Source organism: Ranitomeya imitator, chromosome 5, assembly GCF_032444005.1.
Source record: "Ranitomeya imitator isolate aRanImi1 chromosome 5, aRanImi1.pri, whole genome shotgun sequence".
NCBI lineage: Eukaryota > Metazoa > Chordata > Amphibia > Anura > Dendrobatidae > Ranitomeya > Ranitomeya imitator.
In genome coordinates, this window is record NC_091286.1 from 482,030,073 (window position 1) to 482,050,517 (window position 20,445).

At 42.2% G+C, this 20,445-nt stretch overlaps 1 protein-coding gene across 2 annotated transcripts in view; it reads left to right on the top strand.

The window, feature by feature from the left end:
- The window catches only part of ZBBX (zinc finger B-box domain containing), a 357,196-nt gene that overhangs the window by 314,031 nt on the left and 22,720 nt on the right, over nucleotides 1–20,445 (top strand). For both annotated transcript variants that reach the window (XM_069727388.1, XM_069727390.1), the window contains one exon: nucleotides 13,204–13,422. In XM_069727388.1, coding sequence (XP_069583489.1) covers nucleotides 13,204–13,422 — 219 coding nt within the window. The remainder of the gene's footprint in view (nucleotides 1–13,203; nucleotides 13,423–20,445) is intronic.

The following is a 20,445-nucleotide window of genomic DNA, read 5'->3' on the forward strand; positions in this document are numbered from 1 at the left end:
TACAGATCCCAGTCACTCTAACCTTAGTGGCTGGACAGAGCCTTCCTTCCAGAGCTTCTGGCTCTGACATTTCTATCCCCAGTGTTGTCCGCAGAATGAACACTGCGGCATCTGGGGATAGAAGCAGAAGTCGCAGGTGCAGGTTCTGGTGGAGATGTGACAAGTAGCTTGTATGTATTTTTATTAAAATTTAAAGATGATAAATAGGTATATATCCCCAGAACATTTGTTTATAGGCTTTGTGTGGAGTAGCATCTCTGCCACAATCACTCGGAGCTAAACTACAATAGCAGACACAACCTGTCGGATGGTTGCATCTTTGATTCTGAACATAAGCAGCCATGGGTTTTTTATCCAGGTTCCTTATGGTTCAATGTCCCTGAAACATGTATGATAGAATACCTGGATTGAATTGGGAACTTGACAGAACATGATGAATTAAAGAAGCACTCCCATCTATTTTTTTGTGATCAAATATATGAAAATATGGATGTAATGTTGGTGTGAGTGTATTAATATACTCACCTACCACCACTACTCTCTCCATCACCCATCACAGTTCTGCTCCGCTTCTTAGTGACGTCACCGCTCTGCAGACGGGCCTGGTCACTCGTGCCATACTTGACCCATAATTGGCTTTACAGTGTAAACCTTTGTAGCGTCAGACAAAGGCTTACATTGTAAAAGAGACTTCCGGTTCGCACATAGAGCACAGAGTGAGCCAGATAGTCGCCGGGAAGCAGAGCAGCGCAGCTCTGGACACCAGAGAAAGCGGCAGCAGGTGAGTATATTAATACACTCACACTACATTACAAGCAGATAGTTACACATTTAACCCCTCTGTGACCTTAGACGTACTATCCCGTCGAGGTGCCCTGGGCTTATCTGACCCTGGACGGGATAGTACGTCATAGCCGATCGGCCGCGCTCACGGGGGGAGCGCGGCCAATCGCGGCCGGGTGTCAGCTGCTTATCGCAGCTGACATCCGGCACTATGTGCCAGGAGCGGTCACGGACCGCCCCCGGCACATTAACCCCTGGCACACCGCGATCAAAGATGATCGCGATGTGCCGGCGGTGCAGGGAAGCACCGCGCAGGGAGGGGGCTCCCTGCGGGCTTCCCTGAGCCCCCCGCAGCAACGCGATGTGATCGCGTTGCTGCGAGGGTCTCCTCACCTCCCTCCCTGCTCGAGCCCCGGATCCAAGATGGCCGCGGATCCGGGTCCTGCAGGGAGGGAGGTGGCTTCACAGAGCCTGCTCAGAGCAGGCACTGTGAAGGCTGCAGCGCTGCATGTCAGATCAGTGATCTGACAGAGTGCTGTGCAAACTGTCAGATCACTGATCTGTGATGTCCCCCCCTGGGACAAAGTAAAAAAGTAAAAAAAAAATTTTCCAAATGTGTAAAAAAAATAAAAAAAAATATTCCAAAATAATGAAAAAAAAAAAAAAATATTATTCCCATAAATACATTTCTTCATCTAAATAATAAAAAAAAACCAATAAAAGTACACATATTTAGTATCGCCGCGTCCGTAACGACCCGACCTATAAAACTGTCCCACTAGTTAACCCCTTCAGTAAACACCGTAAGAAAAAAAAAAAAAAAACGAGGCAAAAAACAACGCTTTATTATCATACCGCCGAACAAAAAGTGGAATAACACGCGATCAAAAGGACAGATATAAATAACCATGGTACCGCTGAAAGCGTCATATTGTCCCGCAAAAAAAGAGCCGCCATACAGCATCATCAGCAAAAAAATAAAAAAGTTATAGTCCTGAGAATAAAGCGATGCAAAAATAATTATTTTTTCTGTAAAATAGTTTTTATCGTATAAAAGCACCAAACCATAAAAAAATGATATAAATGAGGTATCGCTGTAATCGTACTGACCCGAAGAATAAAACTGATTTATCAATTTTACCAAACGCGGAACGGTATAAACGCCTCCCCCAATAGAAATTCATGAATAGCTGGCTTTTGGTCATTCTTCCTCACAAAAATCGGAATAAAAAGCGATAAAAAAATGTCACGTGCCCAAAAATGTTTTCAATAAAAACGTCAACTCGTCCCGCAAAAAACAAGACCTCACATGACTCTGTGGACCAAAATATGGAAAAATTATAGCTCTCAAAATGTGGTATTGCAAAAAATATTTTTTGCAATAAAAAGGGTCTTTCAGTGTGTGACGGCTGCCAATCATAAAAATCCGCTAAAAAACTCGCTATAAAAGTAAATCAAACCCCCCTTCATCACCCCCTTAGTTAGGGAAAAATAAAAAAAATGTATTTATTTCCATTTTCCCATTAGGGCTAGGGTTAGGGCTAGGATTAGGGTTAGGGTTAGGGCTAGGGTTAGGGCTAGGGCTAGGGTTAGGGCTAGGGTTAGGGCTAGGGTTAGGGTTAGGGCTAGGGTTAGGGCTAGGGTTAGGGCTAGGGCTAGGGTTAGGGTTAGGGCTAGGGTTAGGGCTAGGGTTAGGGCTAGGGTTAGGGTTAGGGCTAGGGTTAGGGTTAGGGTTAGGGCTAGGGTTAGGGCTAGGGTTAGGGCTCGGGTTAGGGTTAGGGCTAGGGTTAGGGCTAGGGTTAGGGTTAGGGTTGGGGCTACAGTTAGGGTTGGGGCTAAAGTTAGGGTTAGGGTTTAGATTACATTTACAGTTGGGAATAGGGTTGGGATTAGGGTTAGGGGTGTGTCAGGGTTAGAGGTGTGGTTAGGGTTACCGTTGGAATTAGGGTTAGGGGTGTGTTTAGATTAGGGTTTCAGTTATAATTGGGGGGTTTCCACTGTTTCGGCACATCAGGGGCTCTCCAAACACGACATGGCGTCCGATCTCAATTCCAGCCAATTCTGCGTTGAAAAAGTAAAACAGTGCTCCTTCCCTTCCGAGCTCTCCTGTGTGCCCAAACAGGGGTTTACCCCAACATATGGGGTATCAGCGTACTCAGGACAAATTGGACAACAACTTTTGTGGACCAATTTCTCCTGTTACCCTTGGGAAAATACAAAACTGGGGGCTAAAAAATAATTTTTGTGGGAAAACAAAAAGATTTTTTATTTTCACGGCTCTGCGTTATAAACTGTAGTGAAACACTTGGGGGTTCAAAGTTCTCACAACACATCTAGATAAGTTCATTGAGGGGTCTAGTTTCCAATATGGGGTCACTTGTGGGGGGTTTCTACTGTTTAGGTACATTAGGGGCTCTGCAAACGCAATGTGACGCCTGCAGACCAATCCATCTAAGTCTGCATTCCAAATGATGCTCCTTCCCTTCCGAGCCCTCCCATGCGCCCAAACGGTGGTTCCCCCCCACATATCGGGTATCAGCGTACTCAGGACAAATTGGACAACAACATTTAGGGTCCAATTTCTCCTGCTAACCTTGGAAAAATACAAAACTGGGGGCTAAAATATAATTTTTGTGGAAAAAAAAATATTTTTTATTTGCATGGCTCTGCGTTATAAACTGTAGTGAAATACTTGGGGGTTCAAAGCTCTCACAACACATCAAGATGAGTTCCTTAGGGGGTCTACTTTCCAAAATGGTGTCACTTGTGGGGGGTTTCTACTGTTTAGGTACATTAGGGGCTCTGCAAACGCAATGTGACGCCTGCAGACCATTCCATCTAAGTCTGCATTCCAAATGGCGCTCCTTCCCTTCCGAACCCTCCCATGCGCCCAAACGGTGGTTCCCCCCCCCACATATGGGGTATCAGCGTACTCAGGACAAATTGGACAACAACTTTTGGGGTCCAATTTCTCCTGTTACCCTAGGGAAAATACAAAACTGGGGGCTAAAAAATAATTTTTGTGGGAAAAAAATTGTGTTTTATTTTTATGGCTCTGCATTATAAACTTCTGTGAAGCCCTTGGTGGGTCAAAGTGCTCACCACACATCCAGATAAGTTCCTTAGGGGGTCTACTTTCCAAAATGGTGTCACTTGTGGGGGGTTTCAATGTTTAGGCACATCAGTGGCTCTCCAAACGCAACATGGCATCCCATCTCAATTCCTGTCAATTTTGCATTGAAAAGTCAAACGGCGCTCCTTCCCTTCCGAGCTCTCCCATGCGCCCAAACAGTGGTTTACTGCCACATATGGGGTATCAGCGTACTCGGGACAAATTGGACAACAACTTTTGAGGTCCAATTTCTTCTTTTACCCTTGGAAAAATAAAAAATTGGGGGCAAAAATATAATTTTTGTGAAAAAATATGATTTTTTATTTTTACGGTTCTGCATTATAAACTTCTGTGAAGCACTTGGTGGGTCAAAGTGCTCACCACACATCCAGATAAGTTCCTTAGGGGGTCTACTTTCCAAAATGGTGTCACTTGTGGGGGGTTTCAATGTTTAGGCACATCAGTGGCTCTCCAAACGCAACATGGCATCCCATCTCAATTCCTGTCAATTTTGCATTGAAAAGTCAAACGGCGCTCCTTCCCTTCCGAGCTCTCCCATGCGCCCAAACAGTGGTTTACTGCCACATATGGGGTATCAGCGTACTCGGGACAAATTGGACAACAACTTTTGAGGTCCAATTTCTTCTCTTACCCTTGGAAAAATAAAAAATTGGGGGCAAAAATATAATTTTTGTGAAAAAATATGATTTTTTATTTTTACGGTTCTGCATTATAAACTTCTGTGAAGCACTTGGTGGGTCAAAGTGCTCACCACACATCCAGATAAGTTCCTTAGGGGGTCTACTTTCCAAAATGGTGTCACTTGTGGGGGGTTTCAATGTTTAGGCACATCAGTGGCTCTCCAAACGCAACATGGCGTCCCATCTCAATTCCTGTCAATTTTGCATTGAAAAGTCAAATAGCGCTCCTTCCCTTCCGAGCTCTCCCATGCGCCCAAACAGTGGTTTACTGCCACATATGGGGTATCAGCGTACTCAGGACAAATTGGACAACAACTTTTTGGGTCCAATTTCTCCTGTTACCCTTGGTAAAATAAAACAAATTGGAGCTGAAGTAAATTTTTTGTGTAAAAAAGTTAAATGTTCATTTTTATTTAAACATTCCAAAAATTCCTATTAAACACCTGAAGGGTTAATAAACTTCTTGAATGTGGTTTTGAGCACCTTGAGGGGTGCAGTTTTTAGAATGGTGTCACACTTGGGCATTTTCTATCATATAGACCCCTCAAAATGACTTCAAATGAGACGTGGTCCCTAAAAATAAATGGTGTTGTAAAAATGAGAAATTGCTGGTCAACTTTTAACCCTTATAACTCCCTAACAAAAAAAAAAATTGGTTCCAAAATTATGCTGATGTAAAGGAGACATGTGGGAAATGTTACTTATTAAGTATTTTGTGTGACATATCTCTGTGATTTAATTGCATAAAAATTCAAAGTTTGAAAATTGCGAAATTTTCAAAATTTTCGCCAAATTTCCGTTTTTTTCACAAATAAACGCAGGTACTATCAAAGAAGTTTTACCACTATCATGAAGTACAATATGTCACGAGAAAACAATGTCAGAATCACCAGGATCCGTTGAAGCGTTTCGGAGTTATAACCTCATAAAGGGACAGTGGTCAGAATTGTAAAAATTGGCCTGGTCATTAACGTGCAAACCACCCTTGGGGGTAAAGGGGTTAATAAAAAAATATAGATGGGAGTTTTTTTAGTGATTTTTCTCATGTTAGAGGAAAGGTCTCTTTATAGGATGCTACAGTATCATTTCATGTACAACTGCATTGTTACAGGATTTACATGTAAATATTCAGACATTTCCACTTTCCATCTAGACCAGAACAAGGTTATTTTTCAAGTGGTTTTGTTTCTTTTACTTTATCAAAAAGCTTCAGCTTTAATCATTTTAATCAGCACTCATTGTTCACCTTCATTACTGCTGTTTGGCTGACATCCATCACTTCCTACACATGTTAACATAAAGTTAATATCATTCTAATGTGTTTTTTTATCCACCGAGTTCCTGTCCTCAGAGAGTTGAGGCTCCTCTCGGGTCTCCGTCTTCTTCATAGACAGCTCAGATCATATTATTCTCTTCTCCCTTTATTCTTACAAATATTCCCCAATGCAATCCATATGATGAAAACTATGCAGTCTCCAACTCCCTTGGACCTGTCCCATCGGTAAGGGAAATTTGCTTTGCAGGTAAAGCAGTGGGTGCTGTATCGTTTTACTAATGATGTAGCAGACATAGGAGTTGCTTTAGTTTAGTTGAGAGTACGTGCGCACTTTGCTAATATTGGGTATGAATAGTGTCTACTTTTGTAGGCAGAGATGAGCTGTCCTACTTTGGGACATCAGAAATGCTCTCCTTCCACCAATCATACCTGCATGCCCACTTGTAATTAAGTGCAAGCAGAGTTTATATCATGGTGTACTTTACAAATGCCATATCATCATCAAGGACTAATAAGTTGGTTGGAAATAATCCAAAAAAGTGATGAATTCCAACAGCAATCCAGTCTTTCCCTATTTGTAGGTAATGTCAAATTACAGTAAGTGTGATAAAAATAGTAATTTTATTCTCTTTATTGTGTGACTGGAATTAAACTACCGTATATGGTAAAAAGTACAACATGGTGATATTTGACCATTAGGCTATGTGCACACGTTGGGGATTTTGCTGGGTTTCCGCAGCATTTTGAACACGCGGAATTGCATCAAATCCGCCGTGTAGTGCACAAGCAGTGTTAGTCAATGGGAAATTGAGAATTGTTGTGCACATGCCGTGGAAAAAAAGTGCGGATTTGCAGTGTTTTATTTTCCGCAGCATGTGAATTCTTTTTGCAGATCTGCAGTGTTTTTACACCCGTTGACTACCATTTAGTCAGGCAAATCCGCAGCAAAACTGCAGGTTTAAAAAGATCTGCGGTTTTGCTGCAGAGTTGCCTGCGAGAAAAGCTGCAGATCGAGAGGAGGAAGAGTATGTGGGCGGAGACTGTGTGTGTGCGGAGAATATGTGTCTGTCTCTGTGCCGGTGTTTGTGTGTGTGTGCAGGGGTCTGCGGGGCTGTGTGTATTTGTGTGTGTGTGTGTGTGTGTGTGTGTGCAGGCTGTGTGTGTGTGCGGGGCTGTATGTACTCAAGCATCATCCAATCGGACTACTAGTCCCATCCGGCTACACCTGCCACAGTGACAGCTAGCTGATAATGGGACAGCAGCAGTCCCATCATCCAGCTACTGTGTAAAAAAAACACATACACATATACAGTACATACATATAGACATACAGTACATACTCACATATACAGTAAATACTCACCAATCACCTAGTCCCCGACACCCTCGGTCACCTGTAACAAAAATAAAAATAAAAAACCAACAATATACTCCTTGTTCCGATGTAATCCATTTAATAACAAGTGTCCCACGACAATCTCCTGTGGAGAGCTGTCACATCAGTGATACAATGATGGAAGGTATCCTTCCGCAGTGTATCAATCCTCCCCTGTGAGTTCAGCAGAGTTCATACTATCACTTGCGGCACTGCTGCGTTGGAAAATTCTCGCACAGCAGTGCCGTAAAGTGAGAGCAATGAACTCATTGAACCCTCAGTGATAACACTGCAGGAGCCATTGTCTCCTGTCATCTCCTGATGTGACTGCTCTATAAGGGAGATTGTCATGGGACAGTCATTATTAAATGGACTACATCAGAACAGGGAGTATTTGTGTTGGTTTATTATTTTATTTTTTTTGCAGGAGATCGAGGGCGTCACATGGATTGGCAGAACAATAAATATGGGAAACTGTGTTGTGTTTTATTTCATTGAAATACTTTATTCTGGCTGTGTGTTTATTTAACCCTTTCACAAATATAGGATTAGTAATGGATAGGTATCTTATTGACGCCTCTCCATTACTAAGCTGGCTTGATGTCACCTAACAATACAAAGGTGACATCAACCCCCAACTATTACCCCACTTGCCACCACTACAGGTCAGTGGGAAAAGAGAAGCTAAGTGCTGGAATTGGCGCATCTTAGAGATGCGCAAATTCTGGGGCATCTGTGAGCTGGTGTTTGTAGCCGGGGGAGCAATATCCATGGCCCCTTCCTAAGCTATGAATATCAGCCTGCTGCTGTCTGCATAGCCATTTCTGGTTATTAATTATAGGGGGACCCCATGTAGTTTGGGGGGATCCCCCTATTTTAATAGCCAGTAAAGGCTAAATGTACAGCTGCCCAGGCTATAAATATCGGCCCCCAGTCGCTGTCTTTCCCTCTCTGGCGCAGAGAATTGCGCGGGATCCCACGCCATTTTTTTTTCACTTTTTTTTTATTTAAACATTGCGTTTAAGGCTGGGGTCACACTTGTGAGAAACTCGCACGTATCTTACACCTCCATACCTGGCACTGCCGCAGGTACTCAGGACCGGAGTGTGCAGCTACATGTATTTCTATGTAGCTGAGTGCTCCGGTCCGAGTGCTGTGTAATTAGGTGTGAGACTCGTGCGAGTTTCTTGCAAGTGTAACCCCGGCCTAACGCAGATTTTGTGTGTGTGTGTCTTTATTTAACTCTCTATGTACCATTTTATTATGTTTACTACTAAACAACGGGCTTGGTATTATCTATCTATGTATCTATCTATCTATCTATAGATATATCTATCCATCTATCTATAGATATATCTATAGATATATCTATAGATACAGTTAGGGCCAGAAATATTTGGACAGTGACACAAGTTTTGTTATTTTAGCTGTTTACAAAAACATGTTCAGAAATACAATTATATATGTAATATGGGCTGAAAGTGCACACTCCCAGCTGCAATATGATAGTTTCCACATCCAAATCGGAGAAAGGGTTTAGGAATCATAGCTCTGTAATGCATAGCGTCCTCTTTTTCAAGAGACCAAAAGTAATTGGACAATGGACTCTAAGGGCTGCAATTAACTCTGAAGGCGTCTCCCTCGTTAACCTGTAATCAATTAAGTAGTTAAAAGGTCAGGGGTGGATTCCAGGTGTGTGGTTTTGCATTTGGAAGCTGTTGCTGTGAGCAGACAACATGCGGTCAAAGGAACTCTCAATTGAGGTGAAGCAGAACATCCTGAGGCTGAAAAAAAAGAAAAAATCCATCACAGAGATAGCAGACATGCTTGGAGTAGCAAAATCAACAGTTGGGTACATTCTGAGAAAAAAGGAATTGACTGGTGAGCTTGGGAACTCAAAAAGGCCTGGGCGTCCACGGATGACAACAGTGGTGGATGATCGCCGCATACTTAATTTGGTGAAGAAGAACCCGTTCACAACATCAACTGAAGTCCAGAACACTCTCAGTGAAGTAGGTGTATCTGTCTCTAAGTCAACAGTAAAGAGAAGACTCCATGACAGTAAATACAAAGGGTTCACATCTAGATGCAAACCATTCATCAATACCAAAAATAGACAGGCCAGAGTTAAATTAAAGACAGGCACTCCGGTTTCCTCCCACATTCCAAAGACATACTGATAGGGAATCTAGATTGTGAGCCCCATCGGGGACAGTGATGATAATGTGTGCAAAACTGTAAAGCGCTGCGGAATATGTTAGCGCTATATAAAAATAAAGATTATTATTATTATTATTATTATTAATTTGCAGAAAAACACCTCAAGAAGCCAGCTCAGTTCTGGAAAAGTATTCTATGGACAGATGAGACAAAGATCAACCTGTACCAGAATGATGGGAAGAAAAAAGTTTGGAGAAGAAAGGGAACGGCACATGATCCAAGGCACACCACATCCTCTGTAAAACATGGTGGAGGCAACGTGATGGCATGGGCATGCATGGCTTTCAATGGCACTGGGTCACTTGTGTTTATTGATGACATAAGAGCAGACAAGAGTAGCCGGATGAATTCTGAAGTGTACCGGGATATACTTTCAGCCCAGATTCAGCCAAATGCTGCAAAGTTGATTGGACGGTTCTTCATAGTACAGATGGACAATGACCCCAAGCATACAGCCAAAGCTACCCAGGAGTTCATGAGTGCCAAAAAGTGGAACATTCTGCAATGGCCAAGTCAATCTCCAGATCTAAACCCAATTGAGCATGCATTTCACTTGCTCAAATCCAGACTTAAGACGGAAAGACCCACAAACAAGCAAGACCTGAAGGCTGCGGCTGTAAAGGCCTGGCAAAGCATTAAGAAGGAGGAAACCCAGCATTTGGTGATGTCCATGGGCTCCAGACTTAAGGCAGTGATTGCCTCCAAAGGATTTGCAACAAAATATTGAAAATAAAAATATTTTGTTTGGGTTATGTTTATTTGTCCAATTACTTTTGACCTCCTAAAATGTGGAGTGTTTGTAAAGAAATGTGTACAATTCCTACATTTTCTATCAGATATTTTTGTTCAACCCTTAAAATTAAACGTTACAATCTGCACTTGAATTCTGTTGTAGAGGTTTCATTTCAAATGCAATGTGGTGGCATGCAGAGCCCAACTCGCGAAAATTGTGTCACTGTCCAAATATTTCTGGCCCTAACTGTAGGTAGTTAGATATATCTATAGATAGATATATCGATAGATAGATAGATCTATCTACTATCAATAGATCTATCATCTCTATCTATCTATAGATCTATCATTTATCTATCTATAGATCTATCTATTATCAAAAATAGATCTATAATCTATCTGTCCCATATCTATCCATCAATCTATCTATCCATCTATTTATCTATCTGTGTGTAAACATTATTCTTCAATAGAGTATGTAAATAAAGAGGTTGGACAAGAAATGACGTCACAATTCTTTTTTTTTTTTGTTAAATAATAGATCTTTATTTAGACTACAAAAAGGTGTACAAATCCGCATGAAAAAAACTCATGCAAATTGGCATCAAAAACGCACCAAAAACACATCAAAAGCGCATCAAATCCGCACTGATTTTTACCTGCGTTTTCAGCCAAGAGAGGCAGAATCTGCACAGAAAATTCCACAGGCAAATCTGCAACTTGTGCACATACCCTTACACTTAACATAAGCTATTGGATGTCTCATTGTTCTGTGTTTCCAAACAATGGGGAAAGTCACGCTGAATAGTTGAAATTACCTTTCCAAAACTGTTGACATAGTTGGAAGCCCTTTACTGGAATTAATGAACCCTGCAATACAGCCCTATATTATTATCCCTCTACCACCAAATTTACAGAAGGCTCTTATGTTTTCCGGAAGGTAGCACTCGCTAGATATACGCTAAACACCGATTTGTCTACCAGAGTGCCAGACCTGCTTTGCACTGCTCCAGTTAACATTGTGCATGTTAGTCTTAGGCCACGGTCACACTATCAGTATCTGGTCAGTATTTTACCTCAGTATATATAAGCCAAAACCAGGAGTGGGTGAGAAATACCGAAGTGGTGACGTGTTTCTATTATACTTTTCCTCTGATTGTTCCACTCCTGGTTTTGGCTTACAAATACTGAGGTAAAATACTGACCAAATACCGAACGAGTAAACGTGGCCTTAGACTGCCCATCTACTGAAAACCTATTTCAAGAAGCCCCTAACACACTGTTCTCGTGCTGATAGCACTTCAGGAGGGAGATTGAAACTAGGTTGAGAGTGATGAAAAAGAGGAGAGGTCATTTTTATCTGCGATGAGATGCAACACGTGGCAGCTCTCTGAGTTTTTATGGTCTCTCTTTTTGAGGCTGTTCGGACTGTTAGTCCTAGATGCTCTACAATAAAAATCCTTCTAGGGCAGATCTAGCAGATTGGACATTTCTGACATGTGGCAAAGTTAGCAGCTTATGAGACTGTCATGTCTAAAGACACTGAACTGTTCAGTACAATGCATACTTCAACTAATATGTGTCTATGGAGATTGCTGTGACAGGGTCCTAGATTTTATGCATCTGGTTACAAAGGGTTTGTCTGAAACACCTGAACTCAAGAACCAGGAGGGGTATCTACATCTTACGTATTTTTTATTTATGTAGCGCCATTAATTCCACAGCGCATTAGATATCATCATTGTTTCCAATGGACTCACAATCTAGATTCCCTATCAGTATGTCTTTGTAGAACCCGGAGGAATCCCACACAAACATGAGGAGAACATACAAACTCCTTGCACAAAGAAACTGTTCAACACAATATTTAAATGCACATAGCTCATGAATTTTCATGAAATTGCATCCACATTAATTGTACTGTTAGATGCAGCACACAAAAAAAACGCTGTGCAAAAATGCAGCATGTACGCTATGGAAGATCATGACCTAAGTCCACACTTCAAGCATAAACATGGTTGCAAAACTAAGGTGCCCATCCCATCATACTAACTATTTTATTATGGGATGATGTGATTATGGCTTAGGTAAGTAACATATATGGTTTACATTGTCAAAAAGAGTCATTGCCTGATTAGCGGTACTAGAATAAAAGAATGAACAGGGAAAAAGCTTCATGTTAAGCAGGTGAGACAGCAGGTAACCTAAAAGTAATGGATCATTGAACTCAACAAGCTTTCCCCCTGTGGATTACTGCCAGACGTAATAAAAAATAACTGCAGTGTAATGTACTTAACAGTATATTATCCATTAAGATGTGCATTGTCAGAATTGGGCTCTAAATAAGTGAGCATTGACATTGTAACTCTTTAGTTATGTCTACTGAGGTGTACAGTGTGCTCAATATTACATAATTCCATTATATTGTTTGTATCCTGCAGAAAACCTTAAGCTTGTTTTTATATTTGCGATGGAATTAATACGGATGCCGAGCATGGTTCCGACGTCTTTCCAGAGCGATATCCTTTTAATAGACAACACTCTGTTGGAAACACATATTTTTGCATATAATTATTGTTCTATGCAAAACTAGTAAATATGTGCAGAAAGTTGGTGTGCGTATGTTAATAAGGGAGTCATAGTAAGATTTCATTAGGTTCACAGTATCTCTATATGCGCATTAGTTTGCATTAATCAAGGCAAGTGAAAGCCTTTTGTTACATCAAAAGTTAACTTTGGACAATCTTCATGTGTGAAAATCTTTTATAGTTTATGTAAATTATTTTTTTTTATTGTGACGTGCGAAATTTCAGATGTACTTGTGATGTCCGCAAGAGCTGGAAACATGCTGTATATTCATAATAAGTTCTAAAACACCTACGATCTATGAATCGTGACTCTAGACGTGGCCAAAGCCATACTACCAGCTTTGTCAATGTAGGTTACATTAAACATTCTCTCTGTTCATTTTCATGTAAGTACTATTGTATATGGTATTTTGCAGCCAGTTCCTATTCTTCGAAGTCAATTCATCGAATCTCAGGATCTTATAACAGTTCAAGACCTAGTTCTGCAGTGGCTCGACCAATGTCTAGAGCAACATCGGAGATCTCAGAGATCGAGTCGATTGACTCAGCAGAAAGACAAGATTACCTTTTTGAAGATGAAAATGAAAGGGAAACACTGGCGGTTTTAGAAAAGGAATTTAATTCTTTTCACGCAGGTACTTCTCTCTTTTGTTTATGGCATTTTTGTAGCAAGGCCTAACACAGACATGTGGTATAACTGTGTGCATCCTTATATTTGTTCCTGTGGTATGTTATATAAAGTTGTCTGAACACAACACTTTACAGACGCGGCTGTCTGCCAGTACACTCCACTTACACAACTCCACATATTAAGGGTATGTTCACACGTTCCTGATTTCCATCCTTTTTTTTTTCAGGACTGTTTTTTAAAAAACTGCAGCTCTTGGCAGAAAACGCAGGTCCTTTTTTTGGTCCCTTTTTTGTCCTTTTTTGATGCGTTTTTTGATCCTTTTTTTGATCCTTTTTTTGATCCTTTTTTATGCAGTTTTCTATGCAGTTAAAATGGCTGAAAATACCCTAACCCTACCCATATCCCTACCCCTAACCCTACCCCTAACCCTAACCCTACCCCTAACCCTACCCCTAACCCTATTCTAACCTTAGTGGAAAAAAAAAAAATTTCTTAATTTTTTTTTATTGTCCCTACCTATGGGGGTGACAAAGGGGGGGGGGTGTCATTTACTATTTTTTTTTATTTTGATCACTGAGATAGGTTATATCTCAGTGATCAAAATGCACTTTGGAACGAATCTGCCGGCCGGCAGATTCGGCGGGCGCACTGCGCATGCGCCCGCCATTTTGCAAGATGGCTGCGCCCAGGGAGAAGACGGCCGGACGGACACCGGGACGCCGGGTAAGTATAAGGGGGGGAGATTAGGGCACGGGGGGGGCATCGGAGCACTTGGGGGGGAGGCATCGGAGCACGGGGCGGTGGGATTGGAGCACGGGGGGGCGGGATCGGAGCACGGGGGGGCAGCCACACTCCGCCCACGCACTTCCGCCCGCTTCCCCGCACTTCCTGCTGCAGCGGTTCTGCACCACAAACCGCAGTAAAACCCGCAGATATTTTTTTCATCTGCGGGTTTTACTGCGGGTTTGACCTCACAATGGAGATCTATGGGTGCAGAACCGCTGCGGCTCCGAAAAAAGAAGTGACATGGTACTTCTTTTTTCCCGCAGCTATTCAGCGTGGGTTTTTTTTTTATTTTCCACATTGTGGGCACAGCAGTTCCTGTTTTCCATAGGGTACAATGTAATGTACCCTGCATGGAAAACAGCTGCGGACCCGCAGCGGGAAAATTGCGGCAATTCCGCATGAAAAAAAGGATCGTGTGAACATGGCCTTAGGGTTCAAGCAAAATGACCTCTGCCTTCAACAGCCAGATATAACTTACCAATGACATTGATAAAACTGAGTACCGAGAACATATATTCAGTTTTTAGATTGAAAGCTGAGCAGAAACTCCTACGTTTTTGAGGAGTTTTGAGTTTTTCTGGATGATTTGGTGATATTCTGCTCAGTTTTTGAAAAAAACTCCTGCACATACCCTTAGTGCTCATTCAGATGTCCATGCCAGTGGTCTGAGCACAAGCCGCTAATGCACAGACTGGCCATGGTTCTCCCAACCCGAGCATGACCGCTTCATGGATTTCTATGACGCTGTCATGCTCGGGTTGTCTGTGTCTTTCAGTCTGATTTCGGACAGATTTTCAGACATCTGAATGAGCCCTTAGGGTGCAGAGATAATTGAAAACTAGTGGTGAAAGCAGTCGCTACCAGAAAATAATAAAAAGAACTTGGCACTCAACTTTTGGATGGATTTTTTTGTGGTTTAATGCAGTCAAATTAATCAAAAAAACATTTAGGCCAATCTTGGCCTTCATCAGCTATAGACTGCTATGGACCCTTTATTTATCCAAAAGGATAGAATGTGAAGGACATTCACAGGTATCACTTTAAATAGATATGGTCTGTAAAAGCAGCGCTGGTCAGATAGCCTGTGCTCAATTGCTGTCATTAGATGTAGTGACGACGGTGTGTGGCCTGCAGCGACGCAGTATCCCCCACTGGGTGATACCAAGTTGAGTGCCAAGTTCTTTTTATTATCTATATATGGTGTGGGAACCTATTAGAGCGCCTTCATTTAGTAGTGCGTACGGTGTTTTTTCTTACTCAGCTACCAGAAAATAAGACATGCGCATGTGATTGCTATATATTATCTGTAGGGGAAATTCAGTTTGCAGCAAGTAAGCACAAATTATGAGCAGGGAAGCAATGTTGATAGTATGAGGGGCCTAGTGGCCATCATCTTATCATTATATCACTCATCTCTTCACTATTGTCCAAAAAAATGAAGGCAGCACTCCAATAGAAAAAGTAAAAGTGATTTATTGGCCCATGTGTGACGTTTCAGTCCAGGATGTGGACCTTTCTCAAGCAGTTGTAAAGTGCAAATGCATACACATATATAGTGAATTAAACAAGCAAAGAGGTTTGGTACATGCCTGGAAGGATTTTTTTGCACCCTTTGTTTTCTTTTGGTGCTGCTTTTTGTTTTCTTTTTCTATATCATCTCTTCACTAGTGATGAGCAAGTATACTCGTTGCTCGGGTGGTCTCCGAGTAGTTGTTAGTGCTCAGAGATTTAGTTTTTGTTGCCTCAGCTGCATGATTTATGTCTGCTAGACAGGCTGAATACATGTGAGGAATGCCTGTTTGTTAGGCTATTCCCACATGTGTTCAGGCTGTCCAGCAGCCGTAAATCATGCAGCTGAGGCAACGAAAATTAAATCTCTGAGCACTAACATCTACTCGGAGACCACCCGAGCAACGAGGCAAGGAAAACTAAATCTCCAAGCACTAACAAATACTCAGAGACCACTCGAGCGTGCTCAGGAAAACCCGAGCAACGAGTATACTCACTCATCACTACTCTTCACCCTCTGCCTTATGTTTAATTGTTAAAGGGACAAAATGACTGTTCAAAGCAATGACAAGTGCTCTGTACACGTGGCAAAGCAATTCAGTGCACTTTCCCACCTACTTGTTTTCCATCTCTGTCCATCCTCCTCTGGCTCCTGTAAAAAAGAGGATGGTAGACATATTACCGAACAAACTAGAAGGTGGGAAGATGAACTTAACTACTCTGCAAAGCCAAGGGTGCACCTAACGCATGTACTAGGTTTGAAAAGTTATTTTGTTCTCCAACACTATCTTTGTTTTAACAAGTAAATTAGCCCTTCAAGATTTAAATTTAAAAAATACCATAGTCAAACCTTACTGACCCCATGCTGTTGCCCTCATAGACCTACTTGGGTCTCCTCTGTATTCTTGAGTGGATGGGCATGTGAACAACCTATTACTCCTGATGTAGCCAGTGACTGTCTGTACAAGTGGATTTCTGCATATCCTGTTCTGGTTGTACGGACATATCAGTCTCTTCGAAAGGAATGTACTGTATTTTCTGGCGTATAAGACTACTTTTTAACTCTTGAAAATCTTCTCAAAAGTCGGGTGTCGTTTTAAACGCCAAGTGTCGTCTTATAGGGCAGGTGCGGAGTAATCTGCGGTCGCCGCATATTGTGGGGAGAGCGACCCCAATGACGAGGTGAGGGGGCGCCTCAGCGGGAAGGTGTAAGTGAAGCAGAGGCAGAGAAAGAGATAATAGGATACAAGGGTGAGCCAGATTAGTGAAAGAGGAGTGTTTTTCTAGGCACAGCACTGCTCTCTCTCTTTTTTGCATAACCCTGGCATCCCAGACGCTGACAGTTTGCTTCACTTACACCTTCCTGGTGAGGCGCTCCCTCACCTCGTCATCAGGACCACTCCCCCCACTATATACGTCGACCACAAATTGCTTCGCACCCACCCTATAAGACGACACCCGGCATATAAGACAACCCCCGACTTTTGAGAACATTTTATATTTTAACTGCAAAAGTTGGGGGTCGTCTTATACGCCCAGTTGTCTTATACGCCGGAAAATACGGTATTTTTTATTGGTAAATTGTCTTTTTTTTCATAACAAAATTGTGGACAACCCCTTGAAGAGTTACAAATAGAATTACAACCTACATACAGTGTGTAATCATTGTTATCCTGTAAAGGAACTCTGTGAGCAGGATTTCAAACCCTCAAACTTTTTATATGTGCATGTAGCTCTTTCAAAGACAAGTCCAGCAATTGCTTTGTAAAGCCTCTGTTACTGAGAAATCAGTGTTTTAATTGATATGCAAATGAGACTGTATAACTGAAGTCTCTGGCACTCCAGCTCTATTCCCCGCCCAGTGCCACCCCCTCCTGCTTGACTGACAGGCTCTGTGCTGTGTGACTACAGGCAGAGGAGATGTCCGTCAAACCGGAGGAGGCAGAACTGGGCAGCAGGGGCTAGTTCTTATAGTGTTATCTCATCTTAGTACCAATTGGTTATCTACAGTTGCGGCCGTGGAAACGTATTACATAAGGTTTTTTTTTTTTTTGTTGGTTTCTTTTTAATGACAACTGAACTGCAAAGTCACATAAGGACCAACATTTACAAGCACTCATTTGAAAAATAAATTATCAAATTTAAAGCAGGGCCTCAAGTATAAGGCTCTTTTTGTTTTTTTCTTCATGTCTAGTGTTCACATCGAGAAAATCTTCCATGTTGTATGTAGTGAATGTGTAAAATTGCAAAATGTTTATAGAAACAAGCAACTTTGCAATGTACTTGTTTAATTTTATTGCTGTGTTTGCTGTTCCTTGCTTAGGTTACTGGCCAGTTCTGCAATCTGTCTATGGTGGACGGTATTCTAGGCAAGGAGCACAGTGCTTGCATCCTCTTGTTACCCATGCAAATCAATGTACTGCTGAGCTGTTAGTGTATCTGAGTGGAAAACTTGAATGGTTCGACTACTGTACATTATGCCACCTCACACCATCATTTTGGGAGTAGGACTGGTGTGACATTTGCTTGGGCAGGCTTCTTGGTGTTGTACACGTGGTCTCTAGATGGAAACTGGAGGCTGGAATGCAGCAATAGAGGCTAGAATGGAGGTCTATCCTCTTCAGCGATGAGTTTGCCTTTTGATTCGTTTGCATTGATAGCCAGAGATTGGTACGGAGACCACGAGAACAATACTATAAAGAGGCCTTTACAAAGAAACGTCACACAGCCCTTTCTCCCAGAATTTTTTGGTCTGGGGCAGCGTAATGTAGCCATACCCAACTGCATTCCACTAACAGCTCGGTGTTATATTGATTTGGTTGTAGAAACAGGGATATGTACATTTCTTCAAAGTGTCCCAGGAGTCAATTTTCAATGCAATACTGGAGTACTTGTTGCTCAAACTACTGTGAGCAGCTGGCATTGCTTAAACTTGCTGCTATGGCCTTCAACGTCTCCGTGTTTGTTTCCCATCGAGCATATCTGGGACATCATTGGTTGGCAATTGCAAGTGAAGCTGCCAGTAGTGAATCTTGATGATTTGTATGCCCAAGTGTATTCAGCCTGAGAGAACATTCCTTAGACAACATTAATAACCTCACTAATAGCATACCAAAGCGAGGTGTGTAAGTGTGTGTATTTGTGTGTTGCTCTTTTTCTCAAAACGGAATAAATTGAGATGTTTTGAAAATGTAATCTCCTATAATTCATTATTTGTATATCATTAACATGTCTATCGATCCTGTGATTTCCATGTCCATGACTTTCCCTCTTTGGTTTTGCAACTTAAGTGCTAAGAGGTAACTATGCATACATATACAGTGTATGTGTGTGTATATATGTATATACATGTTGTGATGCAGTGACCCCTGTAACAGGTAGGGGGCGCTGCATGGTCTCCCCAATATACGCACGGAGGTTTATTGAGGCCATAGGAATGCATGGCAATCACAGGCATGACTGTGGTAATGTAATAAAGTCCGGCAGTATTGTGAATGGCCGATACGTGTGTCGCAGAGCAGAAGACTCTGCGCTGCCAGCCTGAAGCGATGTGGTGTTCTGGGACCTATAGTCCCACAAGTGTTTGGTATGTCTATAATGGGAGGCTGGCAGGGCTAGTTATGTGAGATGGGCGGGACAAACTAGCCACCCACCCACACTCCCACCCAGGGGAGTGGTTTAAGGCATGTAATGTGACCAGAGTGTGGGTCACATGGTCTTAGTGAGGGGACCTGAATGGTCCATGTGCAAGGTCCTGGCAGATACCTCGGTGTTGGGTGTGCTAAGCCCTGAAGAGCACGTGGTGGGACTTTGCTAATGATGACCTGGGTATTGGACGGTCCCAGCTGGGGTTGGACGTCCTGAACTGTACCCGGACAGGCCACCTGTGTGATCCCGAGTAACCTGGGTGTTGGGAGGTCCTGGGAGGAGGACTGGATCCCTGAACAGCACGAGGTGAGGATAGGGATCTGCAGAGCCAGAAACAGGTCCCGTGTGGTGCTGCCAGTGGAAAGCCTGACAAGCACTGACAAGCAGGTAATACCAGACTGTGTGTTTTGCTCCAGAGCGAGCCTGAATATTGGACTTGACCTGATGGAACAGAGCCACGCTGTGAACATTGTTGCTTTGTTTTGCCATGCTATGAAGACTGTTGTTTTTTGTTTTCTGCCACAAGGGTTTATGAAGTAATAAACCCAGTTGATCTTTTAGAAGAAAAACGTCTTGCTGAATGTTATATGGCTGCCGCATAAATCCGTGGTTGGGCACTTACTACACACTGCTCCCTGAAGAAGCGGAAGCAAAACACATGTTGGGGTGTGTGCGGCGTTCAGTGCTGTCCTATAGGTGAGACATTCCTTTATCCAGCATCTGCTCTTGATTTACGCTTGGTCTACATAGATACCGTGGACACAATGTGCGGTTATCATACCTGCCTACTTATATTGACCTGAGAGCAGGCTGGTGGTCATACTTTGCTCACCCATTTATGTACTCTTACTGTTGGGGTGATTTATATATGTATTGTTAGATACTGCTATTAGATTATGTTACGGTTAGAGTACCCTGGTACTTTGGACAGCCTGTTGCTGCCTTTTGCATCATTGCTTAGATTACCTGTCCAGTTATTTTGGATTTTATTGTGTGTTTCTATATTTATGTATCATGTGTTAATAAAGCTTTGTACTTTTTTCTAAATTAGTTTATCTCTTTGATATTCGTTACTATTTATTTG